This window comes from Microcaecilia unicolor, chromosome 4 (genome assembly GCF_901765095.1).
Source record: "Microcaecilia unicolor chromosome 4, aMicUni1.1, whole genome shotgun sequence".
Classification (NCBI taxonomy): Eukaryota; Metazoa; Chordata; class Amphibia; order Gymnophiona; family Siphonopidae; genus Microcaecilia; species Microcaecilia unicolor.
Window position 1 is genome coordinate 251,494,041 of NC_044034.1, and position 21,603 is coordinate 251,515,643.

A 21,603-nucleotide genomic window follows, 5' to 3' on the forward strand; every position below is an offset into this window, starting at 1 on the left:
AGGTGGAATGGAGGAGGAGGAGGTCGATCCCCCTCGGTCTCGAGGAACCGGGTCAGACAGGGTTCAGTCCCGAGGGCCATGGGCCGAGGGAGTGACCGGGGCCGATTGCCCACGCGGCCTCTCACCCCTACCCTCACCGGAGGACCGGCGGGCCGACGGGACCTGTGCTCCTGGGGTCGATGCCATCGGTGCCGATTTCTCGGGCATCGATACCGGTACCGAAGAACCGGCCGTCGATACCGATGCCGTCGAGGTCGACGTCGAGGGGCCGGCGCAAGTTCCAAAAAGACGGTTCCGCAGAACTTGCCTCGCAACCTGAGTCCGTTTCCGGAGACCAAGACACAAAGAACACGACTTGATATTGTGCTCCGGCCCGAGGCACTGGAGGCACCAAGCGTGGGTGTCGGTCTGCGAGATCGGCCGGCCGCACCGACCACACTTCTTAAATCCACTCGGGACCTTCGAGGACATCGACGGAAAAATCGCGTCAGCGAAGTTAAAGTCGTCGATGGTGGCGGTAAATCACACCTCGAAAAATAATCGACCGCGTGGCCACAAGGCCGCAACGCGACGCCCTCGCTAGAAAATGAGGGAAAATAAAGCGCGTGCTCTCTTTTTTTTTTAAAAGAAAAAAAGGAAAACTGGAGCGCGCGGCAACAGAAACAAAAAATAAACGCATTCGCGAAGAACGCAACGGTTTTCCGGGGCTGACTAAGAGACAGCGGCAGTAGCACGACTCTCTCCAGGCGCGGAAAAGAAAGGACTGGCGGGAACGGTCACGCACGAGCGGGAAGACGGCCGCACATGCGCGGTGGGCGTGCCCTGCATGCGGACCGCCCGCGAAGCTTCTTCCGGTTGGTGGGGGCTGCCGCGGACGTCACCCAGTCGTGAGAACAAGCAGCCTGCTTGTCCTCGGAGAACTGCTGTTACCACATCTCTGGCAACGAGTTCCAGAGCTTAACTATTTGTTGAGTGAAAAAATATTCCCTCCTGTTTGTTTTAAAAGTAGTACAATGTAACTTCCTGTCACCTAATCTTTGTACTTTTTGAAAGAGTAAAAAAATCAATTCACTTCTACTCGTTCCACACCACTCAGGATTTTGTAGACCTCAATCATATCTCCCCTCAGTCATCTCTTTTCCAAGCTGAAGAGCCCTATCCTCTTTAGCTTTTCCTTAAATGAGAGGAGTTGAATCCCCTTTATCATTTTGGTCACTCTTCTTTGAAACTTTTCTAATTCCACTAAATCTTTTTTGAGATACGGCAACCAGAACTGAATGCAATACTCAAGTTGAGGTCGCACCATGGAGCGATACAGAGGCATTTTAGTATTCTTGGTCTTATCTACCACCCCTTTCCTAATAATTCTTAGCATCCTGTTTGCTTTTTTGGCTGCCGCTACACTCTGGGCAGAAAATTTCAGTATATTGTCTACAACATGTAGAACTTTTTCTTGGATGCTGACCCCCAAGGTGGACCCTAGCATCAGGTAAATATGATTTGAATTATTCTATATTAAAATTTATCTGCCACATTTGGATGCCCAGCCTTCCAATTTCCTAAGGTCTTCCTGCAAGTCTTCACAATACGCATGTGTTTTAACAACTTTGAATAGTTCCTGTCCAGTTAAATAGTTTTGAATATCAGTCGGTTAGTTTTTTTCTTCTTAGATTCATATTTATCTCCCATTGCATCTTTTTTTGTCTATCTTCCCTGCTTTTTAACTCAATTATGATCGACTGTAAATCACTTAATTATTTATATTTGCAGTATATTAAATAAAATTTAACTGTGAACTGTGAAGATGTGATATGCATCCAGCAGCAGTATTTAACTGTGTTCCTGATGCAGGCATTTGAATGCTGAAATATGTTGGGCATTGAAAATAACTCTAAATGGTAAGAGACAACATTAATTCACACAGCTAACAGAGGTTGCTCGTCCAATAAATGTGTAAACATCTACTGCCACTGGTTGTTTGGTGTTGCTGCCCCTGTTTTTTGAGCAGAAGGTACATGCTAATTTGGAGGATCCCGGGTGCTGCTCTTTTGTAGATAGAATTTCTGCTGAAGATGATCTGGCGAGATGTGCAGTCAGCCGATCTTGCCTTTCTGAGCAAGCAGCTGCCTCTTTTCCACTTCATACTGATTGCTCAGTTGATACAGGCAATCTTTTACAGCTTGTGAAACATCTGTCCACAACCTGTGCAGTCAGCCTGGTTGTGGTCTGAGCCTTGATAAATTAGGTATTCTGGGTGTCAAAGTTTTAGTGGACCTGCTCTTTTTCGGCAGTTAGGACAAGGGATAAAGATAATGGATAAATACTGTAGGTATCGTTTTGTGTATATCTTACTTTGTATGACTGGTTTATATCTTTCCTATTTTTATATGGTGTTCCTTTCCAAAAAGTTTATGATCGTTTTATTGTAAGCCGTTATGACCTGTGTTCAGAAATGGTGGGATATTAAGAGTTTTAACAAACATCTTTCTTCAATATTACAATCAGGGGCAGAACCCTGACTTGGTCTGGGGCATTTCAATTGAGAAATCAAATCAAATAAACTGGAGGATTTTTTTTTTTTAAGAAGACAAAAGAAATGTTGTTAACACACAGAGGGAGAGCTTTGCTTCACATCTCTTAGGCAAAATGGAAAAAAACTACACTTAGGTTCCAAGCACGAAGGAATGATTGCAACTACTCAGAAATTTACACTACTTCTGAGCACTGGGACAGCTGTTCTTTCCCAGTGCCGATGGATGACATCACTCACATGTATGCTTGACGAAATCTTGCTTGTCAATAGAAAATGAAATATTGATAATGAATTCACTGTGGAATGAAGCAGAAACACTTAAAAATAAACTGTATTAATCTTACAGATTTAATAACTCACCCCTCTCATATCTGATATATTCAATTTCATTGTGTGAAACATATTCAGTATTTCCTTTCCAATGACTTTAGCACTATCTGTAGGATGATCAAGAGTTACAGTCCTAAAAAGACCAAAGCATGGAATTATGATTCTAGTAAAAACACCAAAAATGATCAAATGCTTAACAGGCAATTAAAACATAATTAGGGAGCTTCAATTTGAAGATTTTTATTTTCCCAGGGGCGTATTAGCATTTATTACAAAAATAGCAACAATAAGAGAAAAAGTACATATCAAAGTTTATTTTAATGGCTAGAAATGGAGATATAGACATATAAATTTCAGAATAGGATCCTTACAGCAAGGACTGCCAAACGTTTATGTAAAGGTAACAACTTTTCAAAAATCATTGACAAGATTAGATTAAAATTGTAATGTCCTCTTTCCCCTTTTCTTTCCCTTCTTTCCTTGCAATGTCCCATCTCCTCACAGCCCTATCCTTCCTGTTTACACCTCTCCCCCCCCCCCCAAGAATTTTCCCCTCTCCTTCCTCAGTGCTTATCTCTTCTTTACCTCTCCCACCAGCATATTCTTCTCTTCTCATCCCTCCCAGCTTTCCTGTGTTCAGCAGAGAGTTCCCTATGCCAGTGTGATGTTGTGCTAGTCCACTTTAAAGGTTAGTACACAAAAAGAAAACAAAAAACAACAAAAAAATGTGGTGACACCTTTTTATTGGATTAAATACATTTTTTGACTAGCATTAATAGATTTTAGAGGGCAAACCCACCTTCAGGTTGGGACAGTATACTGTTGTTATAGTACACTGTCCTGACCTTAGAAAAGAGGTTTTGGCCTTTGAAAGCTAGTCCAAAAATGTACTGTTAGTTCAATAAAGAGAACCATCTTACATTTTTTGATTATTTAATTTTTAATGTAATGGTTGGAATATGATCGTTTTTGAAAATTTATATCTGAATCATATTTTGCACAGTAAGAGGAGGAGGGGCATGCATCACTGTTTGTTTCTCTAGACTTTTACTGTATGCATCTGGCTTTTTATGGGGTTCAGTTTAATTTTTGTCTACATATTTCTATTTTTAGTTTTTGGTTACTTATTCAATACTTACTGAGGGCCTGTCTGTGTCATTTGTGAAAAAGACGAGGTATTCCACTGGCAGTGAATATCTGTACTAATCTGGCTTGTTTAGTTTTCCAGTACATGTATTAATGTTCTAGTGCTCACTCATGGATGTAGTTTGGGGGGGGGGGGGCAGGGGGGCATTGCCCCCACAAATGCAGGGCTGGCGCAACGCTGCAGGCAACTCTCCTCGCCCTCAGCTCCCAGACAGGCTTCCTCTTCATTCCTTACTGCCCCCCCCCTCGTGCGCGTTTAAACCTTTTATTTTCCTCGCAGCGACGGCAGTAAAGTACACAACACAGCAGGCTTGCCTCCAGCCTTTCCCTTCCCTCACTCGGTGTCCTGTCTTCTTGCGGTGATGCATTTCTTGTTTCCGCGACGGCGGGACACTGTGTGAGGGAAGGGAAAGGCTGGAGGTGAGCCTGCTGTGTTGTGTGCTTCACTGCCGTCGTTGCGAGGAAAATAAAAGGTTTAAACAGGCGTGGGAGGGAGGGCAGGAAGGAACGGAGAGGAAGGCTGTTGGGGAGCTGAGGGAGGGCAGGGAGAATCGCTGGACATGGATGGGAGGGGAGGGAGAGAAGAGATCGCTGGACATGGAGAGGGGAGGGCAGGGGGGAGAGAAGAGATCGCTGGACGTGGAGAGGAGGGGAGGGCAGGGGAGAGGAGAATTGCTGGATGTGGAGAGGAGGGGAGGGCATGGGAGAGGAGAACTGCTGGATGTGGAGAGGAGGGGAGGGCAGGGGAGAGGAGAGGAGAACTGCTGGACATGGATGGATGGAGGAGGCAGGGGAGAGAGGAAATTTGCTGGATATGAATGGAGGAGAGGGCAGAGGAGAATGGAGAGTTTCTGGGCATGGATGGAGGGGAGGGCAGGGGAGAGAGGACAATTGCTGGACATGAATAGATGAATGGAGGGGGCAGGAGAGAGAGCAAATTTGCTCGATATGGGTGGATGGATGAGAGGGCAGGGGAGAATGGAGAGTTGCTAGATATGGATGGATGGAGGGGAGGGCAGGGGAGAGAGGACAATTGCTGGACGGAGGTGGCAGGGGAGAGAGGAGAATTGCTGGATATGGATGGAAGGAGGACAGGGCAGGGGAGAATGGAGAGTTGCTGGACATGGATGGATGGAGGGGAGGGCAGGGGAGAGAGGAGAGTTGCTGGACATGGATGGATGGAAGGGATGGCAGGGGAGAGAGGAGAATTGCTGGACATGGATAGATGGAAGGAAGGGAGGGCAGGGGAGAGAGGAGAATTGCTGGACATGGATGGATGGAAGGGAGGGCAGGGGAGAGAGGAGAATTGCTGGACATGGATGGATGAATGGAGGGGGCAGGGGAGAAAGCAAATTTACTGGATATGGGTGGATGGAGGAGAGGGCAGGAAGAATGGAGAGTTGCTGGACATAGATGGATGGAAGGGAGGGCAGGGGAGAGGGGAGAGTTGCTGGGCATGGATGGATGGAAGGGAGGGCAGGGGAGAGAGGAGAATTGCTGGACATGGATGGATGAATGCAGGGGTCAGGGGAGAGAGCAAATTTACTGGATATGGGTGGATGGAGGAGAGGGCAGGGAAGAATGGAGAGTGGCTGGACATGGATGGAGGGGAGGGCAGGGGAGAGAGAACTGCTGGACATGGATGGATAAATGGAGGGGGCAGGGGAGAGAGCAAATTTGCTGGATATGGGTGGATGGAGGAGAGGGCAAGGGAGAATGGAGAGTTGCTGGACATGGATGGATGGAGGGGAGGGAAGTCAGGAAGGATATGCACATGGATGGAGGGGAGGGAAGAGAGGAGAAATGCTGGACATGGATGGAGTGGAGGGCAGGGAAGAGAGGAGAAATGTTGGACATGGATGGAGTGGAGGGCAGGGAAGAGAGGAGAAATGTTGGACAAGGATGGAGGGAAGGAAAGACAAAGGAAGGAGATGCACACGGATGGAGTGGAAGGGAGAGAGGAGAAATGCTGGACCTGGATGGAGGGGAAACTGCTGAATTTAAGGGCTGGATCGGAACACTTTGAGGGCAGATACTGAAACTGGAGGAAGGATAGGGACAGGGCTACAGATGGTAGACAGGACGCATAAGGACACAGGAGGATGGTGGACATGGTGAGTGAAAAAATATCAAATGGAAAGAAGACACTGGGACCAAAGCGAATAGAAAAACTAAATGATCAGACAACAAAGGTAGAAAACTTCTTTGTGATTTTTATTAGGTCAAAATAAAGTGTGATAAGACTGATGACAATTGAAGTGAACCGTGAGGCAGGGTACCTCATGTGAAAAAAAGAGCTGCTACTGAGGTCTGATAATAAGTTTCATTTGAATGATATATAATTAGTGCCTAAGAGAAAAAAAGAGGCGCTAGGCTTTACATATTGAGTTGACTTTAGCCCCCGTTTGATTGGCCACTGTCCTTTTACTGCTGATATAGGTGTTACCTCCTACACCCCAAGAATTTTAATTTGCTCCATTATGCCCTGTCCCACACCCTCTGATCACTGTCCCACTTTAGCCTCCCCAAACAGCTGAATCACTGATCACCTATGGTTATGACTGGTATCAAATATATAAGTGTTGAGAAAAACACTGATTAGTCTGATATTTATGCTACTGTTGGTGGTATTCTTTAAAATTTATTGTATGAACGATCAAGACCAAACCCTTGGGCCAAGACAAGATTCTGGTTTCATGTGATAAATGTACATACATTGAGTACCTTGTGAAAGAAGTACAAGAACTAAGAGAAGAAGTGGTAAGATTAAGAAACATCTGGGACAACCAGAAATTTGACCCAGAGACGCAGGTCAAAACACTGAGGACTTCCAGCAAAGGGAGAGAAGATCTTGGGCAGACAGAGCACAGCTGGAAGCAGGTCACCAAGTCCCACAAGATCAATCCTCCAACTACACCTTCTATTCAGCTAACGAATCGGTTCACAGCCCTGGAGGTAGAAGAGCTAGAAACATCTAAAAAAACAGGAGGAAACAATGACCAAAAATGCCATCACAGCCGGACAATTGGCCCAAAGAAAGCGAAAGGTAGTGGTGGTTGGAGATTCACTTCTCAGGGGTACCGAAGCTCACATCTGCCGGCCAGATGTTGTCCAGAGAGGTATGCTGTCTGCCTGATGCCAAGATTCGCAATATTGTGGAAAGATTGCCAAGACTCATCAAGCCTACGGACCACGCTCCTTTGCTACACATCCATGTTGGCACAAATGATACAGCTAAGTATCCTACTGAACGTATGATACGAGACTTTGTGGCTTTGGGTCAGAGGGTGAAGCATCTAGGTGCGCAGGTGGTGTTCTCATCGATCCTCCCTGTCGAAGGTAAAAGTCGAATAAGAGAAGCTTGCATCTTGGAGATAAATGAGTGGCTGATTGGTTGGTGCCAACGAGAGTGCTTTGGTTTCGTAGTTTTTACACTTCAGATCCCTCAATTCACGAAGCACTGACAAAGAGGACATAGAGTCCTTAAACTACATGGTCCCAAGTCTGATGCTGGACTCTTGTGATGTCTCATCGGTGCACCGGATGTGAATGCTGATGCAGGTTTCACGTCGAGTGCTGAATCCCCTGCCATGCTCAATGCAGATGTCGATGCAGAACCAAAATGTTTTTCACGCTGGACCCTGCTGTTTTTAAGGGTCCTTGCTTGCATGCACAGGCAGAGACTACACTGTATGTTCCGGTGCTTTGGACCCAAGCACTGAACACACCAGTTATAGGGTCTGTATCTGAAATAGTCCTGAATTAATTCTCTATAAACCTGGAGGATGTAATGGAGCAGATATATAAATTGAAGAGTAGCAAATTTCCTGGACTGGATGGTATTCATCACAGAGTACTGATAGAACTGAAAATGAACTTGCGGAAATATTGTTAGTAATATGTAATTTATCCTTAAAATCGAGCGTGGTACCGGAAGATTGGAGGGTGGCCAATGTAATGCCAATTTTTAAAAAAGGTTCCAGAGGAGATGGGCAAAATGGTACAGACTATTATAAAGAACAAAATTACTGAGCATATTCAAAAGCATGGATTAATGAGACAAAGTCAACATGGATTTTAGTGAAGGGAAATCTTGCATCATCAATCTACTACATTTCTTTGAAGGGATGAACAAACAGGTGGATAAAGGTGAACCGGTTGATATTGTGTATCTGGATTTTGTTTTTAATCTACCCCTCTCTAGACCCCCGTGGGATCCTTCCACACGGAGGTGTACAGAGGGTTTGTTCTTCTACGATCTTGTGGACCGCCTCCCTGAATTCCAGTGACACCCCTTCCCATGGGTATCGCCGCTGGGGAGGCATCAGAAGGCGCAGTTCAAATCTAATTCCCATGACCACAGCTTTCTGTCTATTTGGATCTAAATGAATCTTTGGCCATTTATGTACCCACATAAATTCTATGAAAAGTCTATAAAACTGTTTCAGTGAGAAATCTTACTTGTGTGTGTGTGTGTGTTAGTTTGCAAAACAGATAGAAGATAGAGAATAAATTGAAGCAAGGACAGAAACAGTGTAGTTAAAGAAATAGTCTTTTTATTCTTACCAAATCAGGCTTTAATCGGGTACATTCAGCGGACAGATTCTGGGTTCAATCGGCCAGAGCCCTGCTCCTTCAAATGCGTTGGGGAAAAATGTTCCAACGAGGGCTCTGAGCACCTCCCTTATATACAATCTGGTTCCAATACAAGTCTATGGAGAGGGATTTTTTTCCTAATGTTGCTTAATCAGTGAATCATACTCTACGACCGGTCAGGTGCCCACCTCTCCTTTCCGTTTTGCTATTGCAAATTATTGTGTAATTTCCTTTTTTGTCAACAACTCCTTAGTTACGGATATCCAAACATGCACAAATCTGTCTCATATCATCTTGTGATCTGGGTGCCACCTTATAAAGACAGACTCCATGTTATGAACCAAACTTCTTAGGATTTTAGCCATCAATTCCTTGATCTTGGCTTTTGCACTGCTTTTGAATGTCACACTAAATTCTAATAAGGCTTATCAAGCAGCCCTGCTTCTGCAGGTGCTTAGCAACAAGGCCATCATCAGATTTTTAGGCCTAGTCAGTGCCTTTTAGCAGTTTAAGCTGTTTAAGGTATGTAAATTGACCCACCACTATTCCAGTGGATGGATCCCAAGCTGGGACACATATTAACTTGCAGGAAAAGCACGTCCTTGCGCAGCCAGTCATAGATTTTTAAACCTAGCTGGTATTTTACAGCCTGAGTCCTAAAATCTGGCCTTCCACCCTTCCGGTGGGCATCCAGTGAGGGCCTCTTGCTGTACTATAATTATACATTCTCCACTTGTCACCCCAGCAGCTGGGGGTGACACAAAACTAGTTTGTCACTATCTATTCCAGAAGGTGCCAAACTATCAAACGAGAGGATGAGTTTTGCTCTTATGGATTGCTAGCAGATATTATGCAAGACAGGAAACTTCATTCTCAGGTGGTATAGTTTTTGGGCATATGGAATTCCCTTTATATTACCCAACCCCTTGGGCCTTAATCCTGATGTTACCCCTCTTGAGGTAATAGCAATTTCAGGTGGATCATACTAATAAACACTTTCAGGTCTTTCTATGGCTTCTATTATATCTGTTGCATAGTGCATGGGGAGATAATCTAATGTATCTATCTCAGTGGTCCTCGGAAGGAATAGTGGTTTTGATTAAGCATTGTTATGGTGGCTCAACAAATATATGGTTAGTACTCATATTGCAGGCTGTTTTAGGTTGTAGGTATTCAGAATCCTTAAACAGGTCGGAATGCCTGGACCTTACTATTACTCATCATTAGCATCCAATCATGAGCACTAAAAAGTGGATAGCAAGTATGAGGTTACCTCATACAGCAAAAAGGGTCAATCCTAGGAAAATTTATATTAACAAAGGTCATGCATGGAGCTTGACATATGCATAATGACCTGGAAGTATGGGAAGCATTTTATATATCCGTTACCCCACTTGGAGCCTAGTCAAACCTACAGAAAGACATGCAGCTTAAGTAAGCCTACACCAAAGTTAAACAATTGCATAACAGGTTGATACTAACAGGGTTTACACCTACATTATGATATCATAGCCAGTATTAGGGTTTGATGTTACCCTTGTATCTGAGCAATATCAACTTCAATTTAAATTACATAAACAGAAATAACGGGGAAACTCTTAGAAAAACAATAAGAACAATAAAGGAAATAATAGGAAAATAAAAATAAAACCTTTTCAATATATAGACAGGATTACTGCTAAACTGAAAATAAAACAAAATATGAATCTATAATGTCCATAAACAGCAACAGTAAATCTCAAATTAAGTATCAGTTCTGAATTCTCTTTCATCGATCATGGTTGAGGTGGTGGAAGCGCTGAAGAATCTGGACGGAGATCTGGAAGATCTAACAGGGCTGGGTTTTCAGGCTGGCCTGCTGAAGGAAGTGGCCGGTCTTGAGATGGTTAGGCTGGTAACATCTGGTTCTACGGCTGAGTAAACCCGTATATCTTTCACATGGACCCAAGACTTGTGGTCCAATAGTTTGCAAGGTGTAAAGATTATTGCCACAACCTTGGGGGATCTAACATCATTTGGGCCTGGATAGATCTTGAAGACGTACTTGTGGTGTACAAACTTGGATCTTTCCATGTCTTTATTCTAGGCATGCACCATCATAATCAGTCCATCAAGAGTCAGAGGCTGGCAAAGGAATAAGCAAAATGACTGTATGCCTGAATGATACATTGCTATATCTTGGTGGACATAATCAGTGTGAATTGAATAAGCAAAAATAATATATAGATGTCAAGAGACGTGAAAGACAATGTAAACATGGAGAAAACAGTGCTAATTACGTGCAAAAGCAAAAGGAAAACCATAAGGGTACAATAATGAATTTACATAAATAACAATAGTATATATGAAATTATATCTCCTGATTGATAGGGGTCAGAGCTTCAACTTCAACCCTCTTAATACTAGGAATTGGGATTTGCATAATATATCCCCACTTCTGGCTTGCATAATGTGCAAGACAGATTGGTAATTATTACGAAGAGATGATCAAATAACAATGGTTAAGTATATGGAACAAAAGAAAAGAGTACAAAAAACCAACAACAAAAATTAAAATTTAGAAATGATGTTGATTGTTCAAATTATTGATGTATGGAGGGTTAGGAATATGGTGCACAAAAATAGTCAAAAGGCACGGGCAATGCGTTACAATCTATCGCCAGTAGGTATGGAATCTTCACCTGCGATGACTACCATTCACCAAGGGTTGGGCCCTCAGCTGCAGGAGGCCAGCAGGACTTACGAGTTAGATGATTCAGGAAGAAGGGTAGAGGCCAAAGCTTCTTGTAACTCCAGTAAGTGGAGAGCCTGTCTCTTTTGCTCATGGACCAATTGATGCATCTGTTGAAACTCACGCTCAATAATGTCTCGTATCTCACACCGGGTAATGTTGGGGTCTGTGCATCTGTCCTTTAATCTAGCGATTCTTTGCTGCAACATAGCCTTCAGATCAGATACATTATCAGGTAGCTCTTCTTTGCTAGCAGTCGTCTCCTCGGTGAGGGACGTCAACGGAATTCCTGTATCCATCTGGGGAAAGGCAAAACTTAAACAGACCAGTAGTGCATAATGCTAGCGAGAGTCATGAAGAACAAGTGCGTAATACAAGAATTAGAAAACGAGCAGTCCAGGGGCCGATTTCAGACAGGAGGTTAGGAGGCGGGTCGTGGGTATAAATGGGGGCCAGGAAGGAGGCAGGGTAAGAAACAAAGCATCGAGAATGAAGGCGTTTGACAAAGTATCTCATAAAAGACTCCAGAGGAAATTGGAGAGTCATGGGATAGGAGGCAGTGTTCTATTGTGGATTAAAAACTGGTTAAAAGCTAGAAAACAGAGAGTACGGTTAAATGGTCAGTATTCTCAATGGAGAAGGGTAGTTAGTGGGGTTCCCCAGGGCTCTGTGCTGGGACCGCTGCTTTTTAACATATTTATAAATGACCTAGACATGGGAGTAACTAGTGAGGTAATTAAATTTGCTGATGACACAAAGTTATTCAAAGTCGTTAAATCGCGGGAGGATTGTGAAAAATTACAGAGGACCTTGGGAGACTGGGCGTCTAAATGGCAGATGACATTTAATGTGAGCAAGTGCAAAGTGATGCATGTGGGAAACAGGAACCCGAATTACAGCTACGTCATGCAAGATTCCACGTTAGGAGTCACAGACCAAGAAAGGGATCTAGGTGTCGTTGTTGATGATACGTTGAAACCTTCTGCTCAGTGCGCTGCTATGGCTAAGAAAGCAAATGGAATGTTAGGTATTTATTAGGAAAGGAATGGAAAACAAAAATGAGGACGTTATAATGCCTTTGTATCGTTCCAGGGTGCGACCGTACCTTGAATATTGTGTTCAATTCTGGTCACCACATCTCAAAAAAGATATAGTGAAATTAGAAAAGGTGCAGAGAAGGGTGACGAAAATGATAAAGGGGATGGGACGACTTCCCTATGAGGAAAGGCTAAAGCAGCTAGGGCTCTTCAGCTTGGAGAAAAGGCGGCTGAGGGGAGATATGATAGAGGTCTATAAAATAATGAGTGGAGTTGAACGGGTAGATGTGAAGCGGCTGTTTATGCTTTCATAAAATATTAGGACTACGGATCATGCGATGAAGCTACAATGTAGTCAATGTTTCTTCATTCAATGTGTAATTAAACTCTGGAATTCGTTGCCAGAGAATGTGGTAAAGGCGGTTAGCTTAGCGGAGTTTAAAAAAGGTTTGGACGGCTTCCTAAAGAAAAAGTCCATAGACCATTATTAAATGGACTTGGGGAAATCCACTATTTCTGGGGTAAGCAGTATAAAATGTTTTGTACTTTTTTGGGATCTTGCCAAGTATTTGTGACATGGATTGGCCACTGTTGGAAACAGGATGCTGGGCTTGATGGACCTTTGGTCTGTCCCAGTATGGCAATACTTATGTACTTACGTATGCATGGAGTATACTTCTTAAATTTACTTGGCACCCTCACTGACATGGTGAGAAAAACAGCTGATGAAAATTCAAAAGCCCGGGGAGCTGGAGTAGTCGCGTACCTGAAAAGTGTCGATGGTTCCTGAGCAAAAGATGGGCTCAGAGGCGCCATACGCCGAAAAATGAAAAATTGAAAAAAAAATGACTAAATTTAACAAATTAGTATTGAAAAAAAGTAGAAGATGATGAAGAAGAAAAAATATCCTAAAAAAGGGAAGTTATCAAAACGGCAAAAAGTGGATGATGTCACCCATATGTGAAAATATTATGCCTGCGTGTCCTTGAAGATTTTTCAAGAATAAATACGTATCAAAGATAACACCACCTCAATACATGCAATGAAACTTTTATTCATTCAAAACCCAAAATGGCCACCTTTCACCCTCAGGCAGCACAAAGTATTTAACGTAAATTACAAATGACATAAGACATGATAAAAATATTGGTAAATATGTACATTTGTTAATCAATTAAGCACAGCTGGAGATTTAATAAAAACATGGACATATATTACCCAGCCTTTGTGATTTGTTGAAAGATAACACCTACATTTCTGACATCTTTCTTAACCGTAAGAAGTGAATTAATATTTGGCAAAAGAACAAAAACCTCCAAATAAGCTTTATGATATACCTTAAAAACTTCAGTCGTCACTCAACGTGTAATTAAACTCTGGAATTCGTTGCCAAAGAATGTAGTCAAGGTGGTTAGCTTAGCGGGTTTTAAAAAAGGTCTGGACGGCTTCCTAAACGAAAAGTCCATAGACCATTATTAAATGGACTTGGGGAAAATCCACTGCTTATTTCTGGGATAAGCAGCATAAAATGCATTGAACTTTTTCGGGATCTTGCCAGGTATTTGTGACCTGGATTGGCCACTGTTGGAAACAGAATGATGGGCTTTATGAATTCAGGTTGAGAACTGCCTAGTTTTTTTTTTCAACCAAGAACTGCATGTCCCAATAAGCTTCAATAATTCTTGCACTATTTTCTCAAGGGTCTCTTATGCTGGATCATCAACCCATATATGTTCAATACATAATTCTCATTCTCCCAACAGTTTGCAATTAAATATTAAACATGGGAGAAGGGATATATGATAGACACTTTCAAATATTTCTATGACATACATGCACAGGAGGCAGTCCTGCCTCTCAACTAAAAGGAAACTCAAGAATGAGATCATAAAATGAAGTAATCTAAGGAAATATTTCTTTATGAAAAAGGTAGTCGATGCGTGGAATGGCCTCCCAGCAGAAGTGATGGAGGCAAGGACTATATTTGAATTCAAGAACCCTGGGACAAGCAGAGGATATGTAAGGGAGAGGAAGGGATTACAGAGCTTAGAAGCAGGCATGGATGGACAGACTGGATGATCTTTATCTTCTATCATTTTTTATGCTTCTATGGTAACATTTCTGTAGCCAACTTAACCTGTTAGCAAAAGTCTGAAAGAAATGAACTAAACCATTCTAACACATAGACGCTAAGTCCCGAACACTTTTACCTGCTGAAGCAAATTAACATGGCTGTGCATATCATATGCCACAAAGATTTCTACCCAAATCAATGCCACAGGGTAAAGACTTCAATAAATTGAACTAAAAACGCCTTTGTTCTGTGCCCTCTATGAAATCCTGACTATTATCAAAACTGAACTTGGTAAGCCACTCCATGAGGGGATTAATTCTGTAAACTGAAAACTATACTTCATGTGAGGAAGCTCTGTGTAGCTTTTCAGAAGCACATGGCCTCACATACTTAATTTTTTATGTTTTTGCTGATGCCAGTAGAAATTACACTAGCTTGCTTCCATGGCTCCTTCAGGCTTTTAGAGATATCCTGCCTCTGCTGTAACAGTTTGCTTGGTTGTGTGAGGGGCCCAAACAGATACTACTACTACTCAACATTTCTAAAGCACTACCAGACTTCCGCAGCGCTGTACATTCAAACATGAAGAGAGACAGTCTCTGCTCAAAAGAGCTTACAATCTAAAGGACATAGCAACAGAGACAATCAAATTAGGACAGCATAGTACATCAGATTACACAATAGTTCATAGGGACAGACTAATAGATGAAAGACTTTGAAATTGTCTAAGAGGCCCATTTTTCTGTTGCAGGCCAGGCACTTTGTAAAATCTGAGTCCCCCACAGACTGTTTGATTCAGTGTTTCCATTTTCACACACATTTTTCTTAAATATGAAAAGTGAAAATAAAATGGAAGAAATAAACATTTAGGAAGTTTTTGAGAAAAATTCACTGATGTAGGGGTGCAAGGGGTACTTTACATATCCAGACAGTTGAGCGGAATAAAGAAAACTGAGGTACCAGTACAGTGGCATGAATGCGCAGGACAGCCTATATTGTGCATTCTTATATTCCTCACTGCTACCAGATGACATCTACTTATGCGGCTGATTCACCCTGTTTGACAACAGAGAAAAATTTCAATTAACAATTAATGATGGATTATTTTCTATGCAATGTTACCTGGCAATGTTGTCACAGATTCCATGACCTCCAAATTTTGCAGGTTCTACTGGTGCTCCAGCTTTCCTGACCATGATTTTTAAAGTTAACCGTTTGCCCTTCATACCAGCTGTTTCAAGCCTTCGTCGGATCTCTTCTGAAAGATTCAGAAGGAAAGTTTCTGCTTCCTTAGGCTGAAAGAAGAAAACTAAATTAGCACTATATTTCTCAAAATTGTTTGAAGATTAAAAATAAAATAGATTATTGTTGATATGTATCAACTTAGATGTAATTTCTTAAACTACAGTAGAACCCCTCCCCTCTCTCAGAGCCCTTCTATTTCAAGGCATTGTAACAGTGTCCCTGTCTGTGTGAGGTCAATCAGGCTGCTCCTCCTCCTCTCACCCATACCCTCCTCTAACCATACAGCTTGCCTTACTCTTTCTCTGTAGAAAAACCTTTTATGTTGTGAGTTTATGTGAGGAACAGAGGCAATACATACTGTCATGAGAAAATAATCCAAAGATCCACCTATCCCCTCCTCCTTTCACTCCCCTCCTCTAAATGCACAGCTCTAGTACACAGAGACTAACCCCGCAGTACCACCCCTCCCTCATTCAGGCAGGCAAGGTCACATGAATGAAATGTATGGCAGCTTCAGTGCTTCCGGGCTTTTTTTGGAAAACAGCATTTCATACTACTAAAACGTCTTTATTGACTGGAAACAGATACAGCTCGTCTGTCATACACAACCCTGTGAATTGTTTTAAGCACATGGCTCTCCATGAGCCATTGGGCTTTGTTCCTGACAATCCCTTTTTGCTGTATGGATATTTTTGTTTGTTCAGCCACTGGAACCCTTGGGTCATAATCCAAAACTAGATAATTTAGACTGCAAAAATGTATATATTTTGAGGCCTGCCAAGACAAACTCTGTGATATGCTCACCCTTAGGTATCTCACTCATTAATTCACCTAAATAATCTCCCCGTGTTTTCCACTCACCCTTATTTGCTCACAAAAAAATTCACAGTCAGTGTCTTGATAAAGACTTTGTCTTGTTGTACTGCTGCTATATGTCCAATACAAGCATGCTACATGCTTAAAAATTCAGAGGGTTGTATGTGACAAACGAGTTTTGGTTTAAATATTTAGCATGTTGCTGTACGGCTACTGTTTTATGTCCATACACCATGTGTATAGTACTCAAAAACTTCTTTGCCTGTGTTTTACTTAACTTTTTCCTTACTAAAAAATGTGTACCCGTTTGTATTGTATTGTAATCACAATCTTTTGGCTTGCATTTTACAAAGTGCTTCTTAGGTTAAAACAGTCAGAGCAAACGTTCCACGTATAAAGTGTTGTTCTGTAACTAATTTTTTTTTTTTTAAGGTTTGCTTACCTGTATCTGTTTCCAGTCAATAAAGACAATTTACTAGTATGAAATGTTTTTTTCCAAAAAGCCCGGAAGCAGCCATTCATTTCATTTCTGTGACCTTACCCCCCTGGATTGGGGGGAGGTGCTACGGGGGTTAGTCTCTGTTTACAAGAGCTGCACTGTTAGAGGAGAGGGGGGGTGAGGCGTGTATGGGGAGTAGGTAGGAGGCTGATGGATAGCTGGATGCTGCATCTCTATGAATAAGAGCTTTGGGATTTGCCAGCATTTCCAATCTGACTGCAGGGATGGAGAGAGAAGGGGTGCAGGTGGGTAATCTTCTTTGCTAAAGGAATGCCTGTGTTTTGCATGACTTGTGCCGCATTGATAGAAAACATTGTGTAAGTATGGCTCTGGGGGTTTGCTCTCTAACCTAAAAAAAAAAAAAAAACCCACACAGCTCTGCTTTTTCTGAATTGCCCGCTGAAAGGGGGGTTAGGGAGGGGTGTTTATGCACACACCGTTATGTAAGGCTCTAGTCTTTAAAAACAGCTTTTTTTTTTCTTTCAACGTGCTTGGGGAGCGGAGAGAGGGAGGCCGCTTTGCAGCCTGACTGAGCTCACACTGCGTCGAATAGTTTAAAATCAGCATGTTTGCTGATCACTATGTACGAAAAAAGTTGCACAGGGGAAATGACTGTAAAACCAGTAGGTTTGTTTTAAAATTTCAACAATAACCACAGACACTAATTCTTTTGCATATGTGCCCTTTAAAGCCTAAAATGTGTGTGGCTACATACTCTTAAACGGCCTACTGTTTTTTTGTTTTTTCTTTTTAAAAAGCAGACCAGTCTCAGTCCAGCTCAAACACAATTTAAACAGCACGGTATACTTTTGAAAGAAAAAAGAAAAAAAAAAAAAAGAACCAGGTAGTCTGAAGGATAAAAACTGCCTATTTTCTTTCCTGATAGAGAGCTAGTTGGGGTGGTGGTGGTGGGGGGAAACTTTAAGCTGCGCACAGTCCTCCCAGGCTGTAGACGGCAGTGGTGGGTAGGGGCATTTGACACCACTTCCAGTAACATGTCCCAAGATGGCGGCAAGTAGTGTGAGGATATGAAAAAAATCCACCAGGGAGGAGCAACGCAGAAATCCTACAAAGAGCGCAAAGATCCAAGAACAGTGGGAAGTGGACCAGGTTCTCCAAGGGCAAATCACACAGATGTCAAGTTCTTAATTACACAAATTTTATTGATAGAAGATTCAACACAGCACTGTGTTTGTCTCAGGTGTTTTTATAAAAGCTGTGAAGTGAAACCATACAATGGTAAATATGCTAATCAGCAATATAATTAAGTGGTCTTAAAAAAGACCTTCAGTGAAAACACAAGTAATAACGATCGTGCTTTCAAGATGAATGGCGAATTGTAAGAAGTGTGAAACAGGAAGTGACGTAGGGGTGTCCAGTGGGTGCTGCCATCTTGGAAAAGTGGTACGACCTGGGCAGAGTTATGTTGTCATTTTATGTGACAACACCCAAAGGGGCAGGGCTCGGGGTGGGGCTGTGCAAAAGGGGTGGGATTATGCAACAGGGTGGAGTTTGGGTGGGGTTATGCAAATAAGGTAGGATGTAGTGGTGGGGTTATTCAAAGGGGGTGGGATGTGGACAGGGCCATGACCACATTGGGCGATATCATATGCATGAAAGATATTTGCATATAGTGGAGGTAGTGTATGCGGATCAATCTCATGTATGTTCATTGTGGATGTCCTGGGGACCTAACTACTGTGTGTGTGTGTGTGTGTGGGGGGGGGGGGGGGGGGTATTCCAGGGCCGACTTGGAAAACACCACTCTAGGGTATGCATATTCAGGTCTTCAATTCTCTTCTTATACCGTACATTTTTTGGACCAAACCCCATACCGTTTTCATCATTTTCCTCTGAACTTGAGACATGGGGACAGAAATCTTACCTGCCCCCGCCCATCCCCACAATTTAACCTTTCCCCATCCAGTTCAGCAAGAATTTAATGGTACATTAAAAAATGAGACGACAGGCTGGAATGGGCTTAGATAGCAACTCCAGCAGTTGGAACTTAAGGATAGGCCGAGCAGACTTCTATGGCCAAAGAAAGACTGTAATCAAGTATATAATATTATGTTCATTGTTGATTTAATCATGAATTGATCATAAGTGTGACTATTAGGCAGACTGGATGGACCGTTCATGTTTTTATCTGTTTTCTCTTACTATTAATCCTCTCTGCTCCCGGGATGATGGCGCGGACACCAGCTCTAAAGAGAATCCACGTACGTGGAGAACTCAAAAGGTCCCATGGAGAAACTCAACCAGGAAGGGAAGTGGGGGTGAGAACCAGGCTATCCAAAGACATGACCACTGAAGTGGTGAAATGAAGAAAGGTTTATTGAAAAACAAACTAACTCGACACAACGTTGTGTTTCGGCCAGATGGCCTACATCAGGAATCCATCCAGTATGCCCAATAGTCACACTCATGATCAATTCATGATTAAATCAACAATGAACATAATATTATATACTTGATTATGGTCTTTCTTTGGCCATAAAAGTCTGCCCCGCCTATCCTTAAGTTCCAACTGCTGGAGTTGCTATCTAAGCCCATTCCAGCCTGTTTTCTCATTTGAAGGACACAGACCGTAAAAGTCTGTCCAGCACTGTCCTCAAGTTCCAGCCACAAAAGTTGCTGTCTAAGCCCTTTCCAGCCCATCCTAAACCAGATTGCCATAAATGAGATATAGACCGTACAAGTCTGCCTGGTATCGGCCTTAGCTCATCGCAGCCAGAGTCGCCATCTAAGCGTTACTCGACACATCCACACACATGCAGCCATTTAAGTTTAATTTTTCTTATAACTTCCATTTTCTAATTAGAGATCCTCTGTGCTCATCTCATGCCTTTTTGAATTCCGTCACCATTTGTGTCTCTACTATCTCCTGAATGGAGACTTTCTGCATCTGTGCTGTTAAAGCACAGAGGAGGAGGAGGAGGAGACAGTACTCAAAGAACTTAGTACTTGGTAGGTGAGAGGCTGGTTCAAGTGCAGCACACACTTCCACGGGGACCCCAAAGGAACTGTTTCCATCCCCATGGGATCCCCGCGGGTTCTGCGGAATTCCCACAAATCCCGTTCCCATGCAGGTCTCTACTCTGAACTGCTTCAAGTCTTTTTATGTCCTTAGTGAGATAAGCCTCCAAAACTGAACACAGTACTCCAAGTGGGGCCTCACAAATGACCTGTACAGGGGCATTAACACAATCTACTGGTTATACCTCTCTGTGCAGCCTAGCATCCCTCTGGCTTTGGCCACCACCTTGTGACATTGTTTCACCACCTTGAGAGCCTCTGATATTTATTTTTATTAAAGCTTGATATACTGCCACTCGTAATAATAAAGTGTAAGGGTTTACAATAGATACTATCACCCCAAGGTCCCTCTCCTAGTCTACGCATATCAGCCTCTCACCCCCTATCACATACAATTCCTTTAGATTTCTACACTCCCAAGTGAATTATTATGCACTTCTTCGTATTAAAATTTTAACTGTCAAAGCATTAAACCATACTTCTAAATTCACATCTCATGTTATCTACTGCCTACTGAATGTCCACTGTGTTGAAAAACTTCATATCTGCAAAAAGGCAAACTTTTCCTTCTATTCCATTGCAATGTTGATCACAAATATATTGAATAGAATTGGCCCCAGTACCAATCCCTGAGGCACTTTACTATTCACCTTTCTTTCCACTGATTGTGTTCCATTTACCAACACCCTTTGTTATCTGTCAGTCAACCAGTTTCTAATCCATTTCACCTCTTTGGATTCTAATTTCAGCCTCTCAAATTTTTTGCATTTATTATGTGTCCTTGATGCAGTTCTCTGGCCACTTAGTCAAAGAAATCAATCAATCCTTTGGTCTTCCACACCCTCTATTCAGAATGAGATAGCTTCGACTAATCAGATCATTCTTTGACCAAAAAGCCTTTGTACTGTTAGTTCAAAATAATGCTAGTCCTACCACATCTGGACTACTGTAACATTATTCCTTGGTATTAAGTGTCAATATCTGAAAAAAATTGCACATTATACAAAACACAGCTGCCAGACTAATACCTTATCGAACTGCACTAGCTTCCCATTTCTGAAAGAATTAGGTTCAAAGCTACTTGTATAGTCTTCCAAATCTTACAGGGCTTTATATCTGAGCTGCTGACTAGAGTTCCTTCACTATCAGGGGCATTTTCGAAAGAGAAGGGTGCCCATCTTTCGACACAAATCAGGAGATGGGCGTCCTTCTCTCAGGATCGCCCAAATCGACATAATCGAAAGCCGATTTTGGGTGTCCTCAACTGCTTTCCATCGCAGGGACGACCAAAGTTCACGGGGGCGTGTCGGCGGTGTACCGAAGACGGGACGGAGGCATGCTTAACAGATGGGCATCCTCGGCCGATAATGGAAAAAAGAAGGGCGTCCCTAACAAGCATTTGGCCAAATTTACTTGGTCCATTTGTTTTCACGACCTAGTCTCGAAAAGATGCCCAAACTGACCAGATGACCACCGGAGGGAATCGGGGATGACCTCCCCTTACTCCCCCAGTGGTCACCAACCCCCTCCCACCCTAAAAAAAATTAAAAAAAAACA

At 42.7% G+C, this 21,603-nt stretch overlaps 1 protein-coding gene across 4 annotated transcripts in view; it reads right to left on the reverse strand.

Moving 5' to 3' along the window:
- The window catches only part of REV1 (REV1 DNA directed polymerase), a 339,104-nt gene that overhangs the window by 70,378 nt on the left and 247,123 nt on the right, over positions 1-21,603 (reverse strand). For all 4 annotated transcript variants that reach the window (XM_030201417.1, XM_030201416.1, XM_030201418.1 and 1 more), the window contains exons 14-15: positions 15,570-15,742; positions 2,894-2,996 (exon numbers count right to left, since the gene is read on the reverse strand). In XM_030201417.1, the coding sequence (XP_030057277.1) occupies positions 2,894-2,996; positions 15,570-15,742 (276 nt within the window). The remainder of the gene's footprint in view (positions 1-2,893; positions 2,997-15,569; positions 15,743-21,603) is intronic.